At 41.0% G+C, this 14,407-nt stretch overlaps 1 protein-coding gene across 2 annotated transcripts in view; it reads left to right on the top strand.

The window, feature by feature from the left end:
- Positions 1-14,407, top strand: part of fndc3ba (fibronectin type III domain containing 3Ba) — a 102,695-nt gene that overhangs the window by 82,700 nt on the left and 5,588 nt on the right. For both annotated transcript variants that reach the window (XM_061063356.1, XM_061063357.1), the window contains exons 24-26: positions 2,539-2,766; positions 9,845-10,011; positions 12,466-12,593. In XM_061063356.1, coding sequence (XP_060919339.1) covers positions 2,539-2,766; positions 9,845-10,011; positions 12,466-12,593 — 523 coding nt within the window. The remainder of the gene's footprint in view (positions 1-2,538; positions 2,767-9,844; positions 10,012-12,465; positions 12,594-14,407) is intronic.

The following is a 14,407-nucleotide window of genomic DNA, read 5'->3' as shown; positions in this document are numbered from 1 at the left end:
TACGGCTTTTAATGAATCCTGATAATAATCATTTTTTGTCTGCATCAACAAGTCCACAAAATATACTATTCAAGTTAAACATTGAAGTGGCAGTAATAGTAGTAGTTGTCATGGTATTGATATAGAGTATATAAAGCTAGTTACAGCTTGTCAGAGCAGTGATGTGAGACTTATTAAAGAATACTGGGTAACCTGAATCACCCGCTCCTTTTGTTGTGTCTCTGTAAGCAATTCTGTTTTTACATGAGTGTGTGTGTGTGTGTGTGTGTTTGTTTGTTTGCGGGCATGCACCTGATTGTATAGTGAGTTCTTTGAATTGAGGGGGAAAATGGCGTGTATCAAAGGTGAGGGGAGGTGTGTTATTGCAGAGCGATCACACACCATTGTTATCATTCCGAGGTTGTTTTTGTCCCAGATGTCACTCCGCTGCGTTGCCTAATGGCTGCCACAGAGACCGAACACAGTGTTTGTGTGTGTTTGTGTGTGTGTGTGTGTGTGTGTGTGTGTGTGTGTGTGTCAGTGTGTGTGATGCAGTCCACCTGTGGGAGTTTGTGTGGCTGCCAATGACGGTCATTCCGATTGTTATTTACAACACTTCAAATAATGTTATTCGTCTCTTATTTATGTGCGCAGCTGTTATAGATCACGGTTGAAGCTGTTTGTTCTGTCAGGAGAGATAAATAGATTCATAATTAAATAGTTTTATTGTTAAATTGAATCTCAGGAGAATTTTTAAAATATTTTCTTTATTAAAAAAATAAATATTCTTTTCAATTAGACTTCCTACATCTTGATACTGATCATTTCTAAAACGGTCCATATTTTCACTGAAAGCTTCACAAACTAAATGTCTAAAAAAATGCTTGAAACAAGTTTTGCTGGCGCGCAGATGGCCTAGTGGTTAGGTCGCACCCCAACGCCATAGACCTCCATGTATGAGCATCACCGCTTGACACTCTGGAGAGTGAGAATGCTTGTAATCAGTTTAGCTTCACTCTGCTGGTGACAGCCAGAAAGAGAACTTCTAGTATAATACATCAGTTCTCAAATTGAATGCTATTTGACTGGTGAATTAATCTAATAATATCAGCATATATCTGCGATACAATTAGTAGATACCGATAGTCACTTAATATGCAAATATGGGCCGATATTATCGGCTGGCAGATAAATCGGTCGGGCTTTAGTTAACAGGTATTTAAACCTGTACACACACTTTAAGACCATGATTGCCACTATCACATCAGGGGTTCACTTAAGCTTCACTGCTCAGAAAGATTAGGACAAATGATGGTTAAAAAACAGGTAATTAAGTCAGATATTGCAGGTTTACGTAAATAGCATTAGCAACTCACATTAGCTTTTGGGATTCTTTTTTTTTTACTCATATTGATGTATGTGCTGGAGTTATTATTAGAGCAGATGATGACTGACCAGGCAGGGTGTTGAGTTTTTTTCACACTGGTCTTCTGGTTGGTCAACCAGCTCTAATGTATTGACCTTTGAATGAGGATTTAGTTTTTTTTCCTTTGTTTTCCTCAGTTTATGAAATAAAAAATGCACCTGCTCTGAACATTGATATGTATATGATCACGTAACTAATCCCTCATCACCAGATCTCTGCTATGTGTACCCTGGGTCTCTTCAGTCTTCTCCATCCATCGCCATTAATTTAATCCATCCGTTAATAACCCGGTGGATGGACAAACGTTGCCCTTTCTCTTCAGTCTTCAGCCAGCTGCATGGATTCATAATGAAAGGTTACAGTTACAGAGAACCGACAATTAAATGTCAGACGCTAGATGCTTTCTAGCCGAGGGCCTCTGGCAAGGATGCTAATCAGTTGATTAGACACTGACTGAAAAGGTTTTGAAAAGCAGGTGGATTCCTGGAAGATAGGCAGCGGAGAAGAGTAAATCAATATCTGCCATTTCTTCTCGATCAGCAGCAGATATGTGTGTCCTTGTGAGTTTACAAAAACACTTTCGAAACAACCAAAAAGGTAGTTTTGCTTTTTGGAACATTACAAAACGTAAAAACATAAAAACGGGTCTAAATGCGTAAAAAAAAAAAAAAAAAAAAAATTGCTTGTTAATCTGGTGAAACGGCGCAGCAGTTATTACTTGTTTCATGCACATTACTACGGTAAAGATACAGGAAACAAAAGTGGGCCAACAAGTCTCTGACATAATGAAGTCTCATCCTGGAGGGTACAGTGAATTGTAATGGGAGAATGGTAATGGAGGGAAGGGATCACAGAAGCACCCAAGGTCAAAGATAAAACAGCAGAGCAGCCTCTTCACTGAAAATGACTGTGCCATTAGACAAAGAGGTCTGAGAACACACAAGGTTATTTAGCACATAGCCATCCTTTCTGTCCCAGTGTAAATTCAATTTATGCCCCACATGCCCTTGCACCACCAGTTCCTCAATAATAAAAAAAAAAGGATTGTCTTACTACTATATTTTTTTCTAATCTTGTGTAATGCCCAGAACAATAAATCACATCTTTTTCCTCTCTGTATTGTTTTTTTTTAGTGTACAGATCCAGGCTGTGAATGCCATCGGCTGCAGTCCCATGAGTCTGCCCCTGCTCGCGAGGACACGCCCCCTCCCTCCAGCCCCGCCCCCTCTGGAATGCTCGGCGGCCGGCCCTCAGAGCCTGAAGCTGAAGTGGGGCGAAAATGCCAGCAATACGCACACGCGCGCCCTGCTAGCCGATGACATGGTGTACACACTACAGATGGAGGACAACAAGAACCACAGGTGGCGTACACACACACACACACACACACACACACACACACACACACACACACACACACACACACACACACACACACAAAACACCTGTTTCACTCTTGCCTCATTATTTACCTCATACTGTAGACAGAAAATCGAGCCAGCTCACTGTTTTCCAGATCACAGGGCCTTACTGTATAAATTAGATCCCAAACAACCAAAGAATACTTCACGCCTCCATGTGTGTGTTGTGTTGTGTGATCTATTTACAGAAGCACTTCATTCACTTCCAGCCTTTTCACAAATGCACAAAACTCCTGAAAATTACAAACTAAGCTGCAAAGCTGAACACAAACAAGACACATTTTATCAAACAAGATATTCCAGGTATCTTCTTGCCAGCCTCCTAGAAAAAATGATGTAAGAAGTCGGAGGGACCTGATGTTTTTTTATGCAGTTGTGAGCGAGTGGGTGGTGGTAATGACATTTACTCTTCATCTGTTGCACAACCTGTGCAATCTTCAGGCAAGTAATGAAACTACTTCAAAGTCTTTCAGAACGTATGTTCTCTTCACTCTTCAGTTTACTCTGCAGTAACAGGCTGCATTGATTTAAAGGCATAAAACTGGACTCTGTAGCTTCCGCTGCCTTCTTGGATATATTGTAAACATTACACTATAGTCCTATTCAGACTGCCAGTTTAACGTGTGATATTTACGCCCCCGTGACGTCTCGCCTTCACTATGAATGTCATGAAGCGTAATGGGGGAACAAAGTGATCCCATCTCTGCGCTGCCATCAGAGGTAGTAGCGGAAGCTTTAAAGGGGCGAGATGGGATCACTAGAGCCTGCGGGGGAGAACAGCTCTGTGTGTGTGCATGTCTGAGTGTGTGTTTGTGGAGCTCCCGCTGGTCACTACATGGTGTGCTTCCACAACGATGTTATGTAATGTGAATCCACAGCCTAGAACAGCAATATTTCGCCGTTGAGGAATCAGTATGAATGCACAAAGACCGAACGACAGTGGAGCCTCGGTATGGCGCTGTTGCTGAATTGCAATTGTAAAAAGGGCTCATAGCTTCCGAGGCGCTCTTTAATACCTCATGTCTTGCGTCAATGAGAACCCCCCGCCTGTTCAGACAGCGAAAATCTCCCACTGTGAGCTTCATGTGTGAAAGGGTAATGTCGGAAGATGGCAGGGTGTCCTGGGCGAATGCCTTTTCTGCATTACTTCATAGGAAATCATAAGCTGATAAAAAAAAAACAACTGGACATGAAAAAGCTGCATAGTGGATAAAAAAAAATCCTTCTCTCTGCTTGAATAGTTTTATTTGATCAAATCCACAACATCAAAAAAAGCCTCTCGAGAGTTATGTTTGAAAGCAGTGTCAAAATATTGTGTTTAATCTTTTTATATAAATGTTATATGAGAATCTAGCAAACGTCTCCCACCTACAACAGCAAACATACGTTATACCTTTAGCATGCTGCTTTGCTTCATGAGACACTGGGGGTTGGGTGCACGCTTAGCCGGGTGGCAGGTGTAGACAGGTGCCTGGGGTATTCTGATCCCAGGCGGTGCAGACCGGTCCAGGTGGGCGTGTCCTTGAAAGAGATGACAGGGCTCGAATGCGATGCGTCGTCAGAACCGGGCATCAGGTTCAAGTCTTGCAAAGTTCCCCGTAAAGTCTCGTTCAGAGCAGCAGGAAACCACGTCAGGGATTTATGCCAACAACTGGGTATCTTGTGTTTAAAAAAACTTTGCCAAGGATCCAACATTATAAGTAGGGATTTCAATATTGATCAGCATAATAGATCTTATTTAATGAGCTTTGCATTTAATCTGAAGAGTAAGGAAGTGCTCAGAGAATTTTCTTGACACATCAACGTCAATTGTCTGGATGGTGATGAATGATATTGGTCCTAAGTGGTGACGTATGGGACTTTTTCATGCATGAAGCTTACGCCATGATCAGAAATTGAAACTGGATGTGCTCAGTCAAACCTTTCAGCCACCTTGCACTTCCCTTTCCCCAGATGGTCAACACTACACACACACAAACCACACACACACACACTCACTGGCTTTTCTGTGTATGCAGTAACCAGATGTTCCAGTGAGTTGTCACGTCGAGGGCATCTGGAGCTGGCGGGGATACAGCCTCCGATAATCAGCCTTCCGTTAAACTGACTGGTCAGACAGGAGTGACCGGGGGGGGGGGGGAGTTAGGGAGACGCAGTTTTAGCAGACAGATGAGTAAGAAAGGGAATAGAAGGGGGAGAACACGATCTCAGACGGGGGCTTAAACACCTAAGGAAAAGGTCAGATTTGTTAGCGCTAAGAGATTTTTTAAACACATCCAAGCTGAAATAGAGAAGAGAGTAAGAAACACAGAACACCTAAAAGCAGCAAAGAGCAACATTTATCAGTCCATCTGTCAGATTGTGTTGCTCCCTGCCTCTGTCCAGCCCTCTAACTCTAGGGCTGGCCAGCGATCTGTAGTTTGAATTAAGGCTTGGCTGGCATCAGGTTGGCACTCGCTACCCTGGCAGCTCCGGAATGGTCCCGAGAGCAACAGGCAACAGATGGGACGCCATCAGGCAGGCTGTGATCTGTTAACCTCTCTCTCTCCGTCTCCCTCTCTCTCTCTCTCTCTCTCTCTCACACAAATACAAACCCAGAGGCATGCATGTAGCAAAACAGAAACAACTGCCAGCTGGTCAAATAAATACAGAATTCACATTTTTCGAGCAGTGATTATTAAGTGTGTGTGTGTCTTTGACTGTGCTTGGATGCACCTTTGTGTCTGTATGCATGCATCAGATGCATGTATCAGAAGGTGTTTTGTTTTTTTAACTCGCATATTTGAAAGAAAAGTTCTATAAAAGCACATGTCCTGTCCAAAAAGGAGTTACAACATTTTAAATCTGCACTTTCTCATAATTGTTCCATCAAAGTACACGCAGCAGCTCGTGAGCCATTGTTTTTAGAAAATGATCACATTCTTCTTTTTTTAACCACATAAATAATACATGAATACCCTTTTTTGTGCACGTAAAATATTTTCTGTCTCAAGGATGAAATGATGGACACGGACTGGTATTCAAGCTGCGTTTTGTCCTTGAATTAAGAGGAGAGAGGGCCAGTTTTGACAGTCTTTAATTACTCGGGTTTGCTTTATGTGTCCCTCCCTGCGCTCTCAAAGTACACTTTAAGGAGTACTTTTGATAAGTAGCGCTGAATGAAGGCTTTTAGTCATCTCAGCAGAAACACTCACAAATGTTGTTGTTCTCCTTACAAAACTTCAATTTGGAGTGAGCTCTTACTATCATGCTCCTTTATAACACAGTTCTCTTTTCTTGTGCTCAACTGGATGACAGAAACACACTACTCACACGTTTACAGGATCAGCACATAGATAAGAGGTTCTGTCTTGTCCACAGGCAGTGAAGTAATAATATTATAGCCCCTTAGAAAACAAGGGTTGGGGCACAGGCAGCCTAGAGTTTAGGCAGCCCATGTTCAGAGGCTTAAGATCGGCGTGCCTGGGTTCAAATCGAACATGTGGCTCCTTTCCCAGTTTCTGACTCTATCCACTGTCATACAGCATAAAGGCATAGAAAAGCATAGCATAAAAAGTCTCTACTAAACAGCAACAAAAAAAACACAAAATGCTTTGATAAACAAGAAAACGGCAAAAGAACCCAAACAACACAAGAAACCAACTAAATGGTGTTGATGCCAAAAGGCAATACGAAGAGAAAGTCAGTGTGAAGAACAGCGTGTAGTTATAATAAAGGCAAATACAAGATACTTAGGTATAGAAATACATTCATTTAGGCACTGTAGAAGCATATCTTTACAAAGCCAGGTGGTACACTTAGTTAGCTGTATGCTAAGTGCATTTTCAAAAGTATTGAAATAGACAACAAGCCGGTTTAATTGGTCTAAATGCTACAGATACATAATAGCAGCACTTTTATTCAGACACAATACACAAAAATAATTTCTCTCTCTCATTTTCATCTGCGTCATTTCCTCCACGAGGAAACTGCCCATTTGCTCTGTAATCAACTGAGCGGTTCCGTAATGACTCATGTGTGATTCTGGGCTGGTTCAAGCAAACTGTGCTTAGGCTTCATTACCTGCAGCTACAGGAGGTCGTGAAAAGACATTTACGTTGTGAAGTGTCTGGATTATCTGTGCATCATGTGTGTAGAGGCTTATCAACAGGTAAATGATGCAGGACTCCTCCTCCGCCTCCTCATGCTGCACTAAGCCTCTTTTACCCTGTTTACTTTCCCATCACACTTTATTAGAGTGAATTAGTAGGATTTGTCTGTATTGATTTAATTGTCCTGGCAACCAGATGCTTCGGCCGGATTTGAAGGGCAGCTAAAAAAAAATGGGTTAGGGAGTATGGAGCAATCAAATATGTTTATCTTTGTAAACACACACATTGAATAACCAGCTGCAAATAAAAAATTTTGCAGTATGCAAATACATTCCATTAGTGTAATTTTTTAAACCACATGGCATTATTGTCTATTTGTGCATTTGACTTTGGCTATCCCCAGCTCCCTCTGGCTGTCTCTTCCGCTTTGTCTCCGGCTGATTTAATTCATATTTATTCATCACATTTTATTGTCAGAATCCCCTCTGGAGAACCCTCTGAGAAACGTACGCCCCCCCTTTCAGAGATTTTATTTTGTTTTTCTCTATAACTTTGTGCCTCTGTAAGATGATAAAGAAAGCTGTTTTCTTAGGTTCACAATCATCAGTCCCCTCTATCTTTTCTTTCCTTCCCCCTCAGCATTCCGACGACTCACACTAAATCATTTTTTCCACGTTCTTTCCTCCACATAAACAAACCTGTTGCTCCTGCTCTGTCCTGCAGCTACATTAGTCTGCTTGATTTTTTTTTATTCCACTTTCTCTTTAACAAAAATACCTTCTGGGCGCTAATGGGAGCGTAAGGGCGCCATGGCAACCTGGGAAGTGCACTGCAAAGACCCTCTCTGACGTAAGAGAATTTAAGATGGATGCAGGTGAAGGACAACAGGGGGGGGGCAGAGGGTTTCAGTTGTCGTCAGAAAAAATAATTATCCATCCATGCTTCCATCTTCAATCTCATTTCATGGCCTCCAGCCTTTTTAAAATACGGTAAATCCTTATCATCCATCATGTGCCACTGAGCCCATCCATATGTTAATCCATCCTCATTTCTTCCACGCCTCCTCCACAACCTCTTTTTCTGCCATTTTCTTCTTCATGTAAACCCATTTGTTTTTCCAAGAAGTCAGCCTCTGAAAACAACATGTCTCCAACTTTGATCAATAAGCAGCCATGCTTGAAACATCCATATAAAGAAGAGCAGATCATAAACAGGTTTACTATAAAAAGGACGCATCAAAATTAATGAAAAGTATTTCAGCACTTTTAATGACCCTAATTCATTAATGTTGGATTTTTAAATGTTGTATTAGGAAGGAAAAGTGTAACATCTCACTTGAGTGATACAACGGTGATGTCACAAACATCAATTTTAATTGTTTTCATTCATAAAATCCCATCATAACATCGCTACACACACTTAGTTTTTTTTTTTTAACCAAAAGACTTTTGTATTAACTGTCCAGTCCGAGCTGTCATTGGGCGAGAGGCGGGGTTACACCCTGGACTGGTCGCCAGTTAATCTAAGGACTGACATATAGAGAGGGAAAACCAGTCGCACTCACATTCACGCCTACAGGCAATTTAGAGTCACCATTTAACCTGACAAGCGTGTCTACGGACTGTGGGAGGAAGCCGGAGTACCTGGGAGAACCCACGCATACACGGGGGACAACATGTAAACTTTCAAACCAGGGACCTGCCCACTGTGAGGAAACAGCGCTAACCGCTTGCCTCGAGATTTTAGTTCATATGTGCAAATTGAATTTTGACAACATCTTTGTTTATTCGTCACATTTCATATTGTTATCTCAGTTTTGAACAAGTTTATCACACGTCGCATCACTGTCTGAGATCGTACAGTCCTAGTGTGTGTGTGTGCGCGTGTGTGCGTGTGTGTTCACTGTAAGTCCTGGCAGCGAGGCATAGGATTAACAGCATCGTATATCAGCCAGGGAAACACATCACCTCTCTATAGTGCAGCTACATAAAGAGCTCATCAAGAGTTATAGCCTTCGACTAAACCATGACCTCCTCACTCTCTCCTCTCTTTCCTTCATACCTCTGATCCTTCATCACTGTCTCCGCTCTTATAATTACCTCTCCTCTCCTCCTCCTATATTTCTCCTCCACCTCATATCCTCCTCTGACTTTCCTCCTCTTATCTTTGCCTCCTATCTTCTCTTCTCACTTGCCCCCCGTCACCTTTGTCTTCCCCTCTCTCCCATAATTCCCTTCCTCGCTCCAACTTCTACCGTATTGTGCCGCAAAGCCGATAGCCGAGATAAATAACCACTTCACAGCTCAAATCCCCATTTCTCCTTGACTCAACTCATACGCTCACTTATCATCTCTCCTGCAGTCCATCAATCCGTCCTTCTAGCCATCTAAAAAAACGGATTTGGTGCTGGTTTTGATCAGATATGTGACTAAGTCCTGTCAGTGTTGGTCCTGTGTGTTTATAAATCAGCACTATCTTTGTTAAGATGTAGTCTTCTCTCGTCCTGCCAGCATCCCTGTTTCGTTTCAAGGTCTCAACTACTTATTTCTCGAGACAGAGCCTCGTCTAGACGATGTATACTACATTTATTTTGATGGAGTTAGATCCTGCCAAACTTTTTCTAAAACTGCAGGCCCATAAGATTTGAATAAACAGAATTCAGACTTAGATTTAAAGTGACAAGATCATGTTCAAAAAATCAAGTCTATATTATATTGGGTTGGATTTAAAATCTCATTCACTCATCAGAAGTGTAAATAAGCACTTAACTGATAATCCATGCTGTCATGAAAAACTCTATATTGCCAATCCAATCCTAAAAACATTGCCTTCATCAATCCCAAGACTATTTTCCCTTCTTTACACATTTCTGTCTTGATTGATGATTTGTTTTCTCACTCCTCATTTTCTTTATGTTCTCTGTCCAGGTTTGTGACGATCTACCACGGTCCCAGCCACACCTACAAGGTCCAGCGGTTGACCGAGTCCAGCAGCTACAGCTTCAGAATACAGGCCATCAGTGATGCTGGAGAGGGTCCTTTCTCTGACACGCACACCTTCTGCACCACCAAGTCTGTTCCCCCTGCCCTAAAAGGTAAACTATCAGAGACAAAATGTGTTTTGTCACATAGTGAAATATGTAAGATTGATTTCATTTTCACCAGAATATACATTTTTAGTGTGTCAAAGATCTTTTTTTTTTTTTTTTTGGTTATTCATTCAAAATCTCCAGGAATTAAAAATTAGAAATGGTTTAGCTAATGAAGACCTAAACGGTGTGTACAAAATTTGCTGTTCAGGCTACTAGTACTTACACAATCGTAGGTTCACTAGGTTTGTTTAACTTCCAAAAAAAGTAATTTCCTCTAGCCATAGTTTTAATCTCACTGTAAGTGCTTCTCCTTACTCAATGTAGGTGTTTTGCCCTGTCAATGTGAGGCCAAGACGCAACATGGAAAAAGGCCCAAATCACTCAAATCCCAAGCAGCCACACAGACAATTTTTCAAGTTTAACATCAAGATGGTTTATTTACAACAATTAGGTTTACATTTAAGATGAGTCATTCTAGAGCAAAAATATACCAATAAATACATAAATACATACCACAGTCGTAACAGGAGATAGTGTTTGTCATGTGTTGTTGTTTTTTGTGGTTTGTATTTATTAGTTTGCAATGAGTGCGTGTCTGAATACCAGATTATGCTAACCTAGCTTATGTTATTTGGATAATTAGCACAACATTGCTAGCATAATGTGTTGTAAGAACGTTGGGTTAAGTTTAATTTCAAGTCTTACATTTTCAGGTCAGATGTGTTGAAGATATATATCTTTAAACCTCTTTTTGGGTCACATATTAGCGAGCTAAAATTAGCTTGCCAGTCGTTTCGATTAGTCATGCAAAGGCCCAAATCACTCAAATCCCAAGCAGCCACACAGACAATTTTTCAAGTTTAACATCAAGATGGTTTATTTACAACAATTAGGTTTACATTTAAGATGAGTCATTCTAGAGCAAAAATATACCAATAAATACATAAATACATACCACAGTCGTAACAGGAGATAGTGTTTGTCATGTGTTGTTGTTTTTTGTGGTTTGTATTTATTAGTTTGCAATGAGTGCGTGTCTGAATACCAGATTATGCTAACCTAGCTTATGTTATTTGGATAATTAGCACAACATTGCTAGCATAATGTGTTGTAAGAACGTTGGGTTAAGTTTAATTTCAAGTCTTACATTTTCAGGTCAGATGTGTTGAAGATATATATCTTTAAACCTCTTTTTGGGTCACATATTAGCGAGCTAAAATTAGCTTGCCAGTCGTTTCGATTAGTCATGCAGCCTGGCAGTTACTGTCTGTAAACATCTTGAAATCTATCCTTAACAAGTTTGAGATTAAAAAAATAAATAAAATGAACTCGACTTATGTAATATGTTAGCTGAGATTCATCTTTAAGGAGCTGTTGTAACCGACTCCAGCAGCTGAGGAGATTCTCTGAGAGACACACAGAGAAAAAAAAGCCTTGTTCCTGTTCAGCATTTTGACTTGACATGTTTACTGTAGTTCTGCTTCATGATCATTGCCTCCAGTATGTGCTCCTATAGCTGTAAACAGAGAGGCCGTGGCTTATTATAGCTACAATAGTCACAGTTAACAGTATCCCTTCAGGTGATAAAACTAGAATAGATTATGGTTATGGCCGTGAGGCTGTAAATGTGCAGCAAAGCATCGACATATCCATAAACAGTCCTGTTACAGCCTGTGTAAAACTTCTAAAAGGTTCTCTGCAAACTGCCGTTCATTTAGAACAATGGAGAGCAGAGAGACTTCAGACAAATGAATTCATAGGTATCTGGTTTAGTTGATTAAAGGTCACATATTATTCTCCTTTTTAATAAGTTTAAATAAGTTCCAGAGGTCCCCAAAACATGTCTGTAAAGTTTCCTGTTACAAATCCACCCTGATCCTGTATTTGATCATGCCTATAAACCCCTCTATTTAAGCCCCGTTCAGAACAGGCTGTTTCTGTGTCTGTAGCTTTAAATGCAAATGAGCTGTGTCTGACCACGCCCCCTCTCTGGAAGGGAATGTGGCTTGGGCTTGTTTGCACCATGCCCTTTTGTTAACGGTGACGAAGCAGACTCAGAGGGCAGAACAAACACCTAGCTGTGGGAGTGTCACCCACCTGGGGGAGGGGTTACTGCCCTTTGTGATGTCATAAAGGGAAGATCTCCAAACAGCCTGTTTAAGCACACATTTTCTGAAAAGTGGAGCAGGCAAAAGACAGAGAGGATGGACTATTTTCATAATTGGGGGATTTGTTGACAGAAAAATAAATAGGTGGTTAAAAAAACAAAACATGTATATATGGAACAGTTTTTTATTCGTATTATGTATTTCTTTTTATTGTAATTAAGGTTGATTTTTTCTTAAGAGTGCCCAAATGTAGAAAATCCTAATCATATTTTATTAATGTTTCCCATTTCTTTGTATGAAATCCTGTCCTGTGATTTTAATAAAGTTTTGATCTCATTTAATCCATCAGCTCCAAGAGTGCACCAGCTGGAGGGGAACGTGTGCGAGATCACATGGGAGACAATCCAACCAATGAGAGGCGACCCTGTGAGCTACGTGCTGCAGGTGCTGGTGGGACGCGAGTCAGAATACAAACAGGTACGCCTCTCAGACGCACACACAGACTCAGGTCACATGAGGACAGAGAGTCAAGGTGTCTCGCCTCTGTTGTCCAGAGTCCCTTTTCAATTATTTGGTTTAATCTTAGTTTTAAGAACGATTTCTGAAAGATATTTTTCTCCCTGTGGAGAAGAATAAATCCATTTGCACTGACAGTGAAAGTATTACAGAGCACCCAATCTCCCACACACCTAGACTTACATTTACATATTGAAGAATCTCAAACACATACTATGTCTTCACTGCTCTGAAAGCCTGTGAAGCTAAAGGGAACCTTCAGTGTCGGGGGTATATATTGAAAAGTACTGAAGGATTTTTAACAAGAATCACAACATTGAAAGAATCATAAAAGACTCTCTCCACTCGTTGATATGGGATCAGGTTTCTTGCAGTTTGAGCGGAGCAGCAGACAAAGAGCATTTGTCTTCAGGGCTGTTGTACTCTCTGTTATTGAATCACTGAATCATTGGGGGAAACAGGAGATGATACTCACCGACAAACAAAAAAACGCAGCTGTGTGCATTTTGGGAATTTGTGATGTGTATTTGCTCATTGCACTATTACACATCATTACACATCAGCTGTCAATACATTTTTGTGATGCTACTTCAAATCTTCGTATACCTTCTTTGCTGTGTGTTTGTCCTTTTGTTATGTCTGTTTGTGAATCTCAGAATAATGAATGCATTGATGCACTAGTTAGGCAGTTAAAGTGGCAAACTCAATTTATGCACAAGTGATGCTGGGAATTCAGATGGTTTCAACTATAACTCAGTACAATAGGTGCATTTTATCCATATATAACAGTATTACACTCCAGAAATGTGTCTAAAGATGCTTTGAAATCCATCTTGATTAGTCCAAGGTAAAACTCCTCTTCTTTTGAAAAAGCCCTGTAATAGACAAGCTAACAGAGCAGGGATCCCTCTATGAGATCAGAATAACAAGCAATGGATGGGATGTGTTCAAATAGTCTATCACAGAAAAAAACAGGGAAGGGAGGGAGATGGAGGACTAGGGGGGTGGGGTGCTCGTGTCACAGTGTGCTGGCCTCGGGTACGGGGGGGCGGGAGAGGACTTGAGTGAGACTGGAGGGTCTGGGGTCTGAAGAGGGGACAGGGACTTTGGGGATACTGAGAAAGTGGGCTTTTGCAGCACACTGGATGAACTGCAGTTTTTTGCATTTCCACATTTTCAACACCAGAGATTGCGGCTTGGGTTTTACTCATTTCCATCGCACTCATTGTAAGGGGAGAGGATCAAATATAACAACAACATTCTTGGCTGCCAAGCTTTAAAAAAAAAAAAAAAAAAGATTGCATATTTAAAGAGCCACTGTTACTTGATCAAACCGGTTTCTATGTGCAGCAGGGCAAATGCCCGGCATCAGTTTGATCGCCCTTATGTCACACTCAAATTTGGAAGTGATTATCTGTCTTAATGGTCACACAAATCTAGTGTCATCTGCCACAAGACATTTCTAATGCCTTTTCAGAATACAATGAAAACAGGCCTACATGATCCCTCATGTCAGCTTCTTTCCTGATTATGCAGAACAGAACCACAGTAATGTGTTGCTCTAGTCGTGTCTTCAGTCACACACACACAAACACGAGAGTGACATTTCAAGGGATTCAAATTGTACTGCGTCCTTGTTATGCCATTGCCTCAATATGATTGATCTATTATGAGACAATCATGTGCGAGACTGAACAAATGTGGGTGCAATGACTTCCCAAAGAACATTTCAACAAGACACACCTCTGTGCCCTTTTGTCTCCTCGGAGGTTTGC

The sequence above is a fragment of the Labrus mixtus genome, chromosome 18 (assembly GCF_963584025.1).
Source record: "Labrus mixtus chromosome 18, fLabMix1.1, whole genome shotgun sequence".
NCBI lineage: Eukaryota > Metazoa > Chordata > Actinopteri > Labriformes > Labridae > Labrus > Labrus mixtus.
This window is presented reverse-complemented; position numbering and strand designations above follow the sequence as displayed.